This window comes from Priapulus caudatus, unplaced genomic scaffold (assembly GCF_000485595.1).
Source record: "Priapulus caudatus unplaced genomic scaffold, Priapulus_caudatus-5.0.1 Scaffold3438, whole genome shotgun sequence".
NCBI classification, from domain to species: Eukaryota; Metazoa; Priapulida; class Priapulimorpha; order Priapulimorphida; family Priapulidae; genus Priapulus; species Priapulus caudatus.
The window spans coordinates 15308-16718 of NW_014580499.1; the positions used below are offsets into that span (position 1 = coordinate 15308).

At 51.0% G+C, this 1411-nt stretch overlaps 1 protein-coding gene across 1 annotated transcript in view; it reads right to left on the reverse strand.

Moving 5' to 3' along the window:
• Positions 1-1283, reverse strand: part of LOC106819437 (E3 ubiquitin-protein ligase Su(dx)-like) — a gene marked incomplete at its 5' end in the record, with an annotated part of 7204 nt that extends 5921 nt beyond the window's left edge. The window contains 3 exon segments of the mRNA XM_014824073.1: positions 242-401; positions 652-740; positions 1212-1283. Coding sequence (XP_014679559.1) covers positions 242-401; positions 652-740; positions 1212-1283 — 321 coding nt within the window.
• Positions 1284-1411: the final 128 nt, after the last annotated feature.

Consider the following 1411-nt stretch of genomic DNA (forward strand, 5'->3'; position numbering starts at 1 on the left):
CTATGACAAACTGACTTCCCCCCTGACACCAGTTAATTGCATTTTTCGCTAAACTGGAGCAAAGCTGGCACACCTCCAGATATTGCATACTCAACTGACCACACGACAAGTTTGCACTCAGTAATAGTATTAGTAATCAGTAATAGCTCGGCTGGCTTCTACAGTAAATATGAGAAACCGTTCTGTTGTTGCCCGGTTACAGACGAGATGCTGTATTGCATCGCGGCGACTTCGCACTCACCATGGCGATGAAGCGGCCAATGAAGCGGAAGTAATGCAGATGATCCGGGTTGACACCGGACGCCGGGTTGATTTGCAGACAGTAGTTGTTGTTGTTCGCATACTCAAACAGGCAGTACATCGGGTTCAGGACTTCGTGCGACAGCAGAAAGAACCACTCCCTGTCAACCACGCGAGAAAACAGCCAGCGTTAGCTGCAGAAACCTGTACTGAGCTGAGGGACACACGCCGCACTAACTATGAAACGCGCAAACGAATCAAGTCTTAATGAAAACACGACCTTCGCAATAAACGCCATCCACAGTTCACCACTCTCGTAGAAAAAAAGGAGCTGACGAATGACAATGCAGAAAACGATGACGTTACATGCACGCGTCGAGAGACCAGACGCTAGCGCGCTGGTCAACAAACCTCGCGACTCCTCCGTAATCAAGTCCCTCCTCGCCGCGGAATATGATGTAGAGTCTCCCGCGAAGGTCGTACGGCTGGAACTTCATTATCTGCGCGAAAGCAATGGCACCGCGTCAGAATCACTTTGCAAACAGTGACAGCCTCCGTCGCGCGCACGGGCATAAGGCGCCGCGGACCGACGTCATTAATAACTGATCCGTCGAATTTGCTTGACCTCGACTCGCAAATCTCGAAAACTCGGTGAATCAGTGCAATCTATTTCGCGATGATTCTGCGACCTATATCAGCTTGCTCATTATGCGGCGCACACCCGCGCACTCGCCCGACAATGCACCGGGGAGTGCGACGCCGTCTCTCGTTCGGCTGCAGCTTTCACTGTTTTCACGCCAATTATAACGCGGAAAAGCTGTAATAGAATTCAAACGAGCGTGGTGGAGATAGAAAAGTCTTCTTGCCAAACTGCGAGATAGTGTGGGGCGGCTAGCACTGCCAGCCTTTCTCAGTAAAGCCGCGGTGTAAAACGGAAAGGCGCAGGCGGGAAGCGGGGGCCACACACTTACCTGCTGGAAACTGTCCTCAAACAATGTCTGCCTGGCAACGGTGATCTTGACATACTGCGGCAAGGCGTTCGACTGCAAGGAAATATGAAGATTACCAAGAAAGAAAGAAAGAGAGAGAGAGAGAGAGAGAGAGAGAGAGAGACAGAGAGACAGAGAGACAGAGAGACAGAGAGACGAGAGAGACAGAGAGAGAGAGAGAG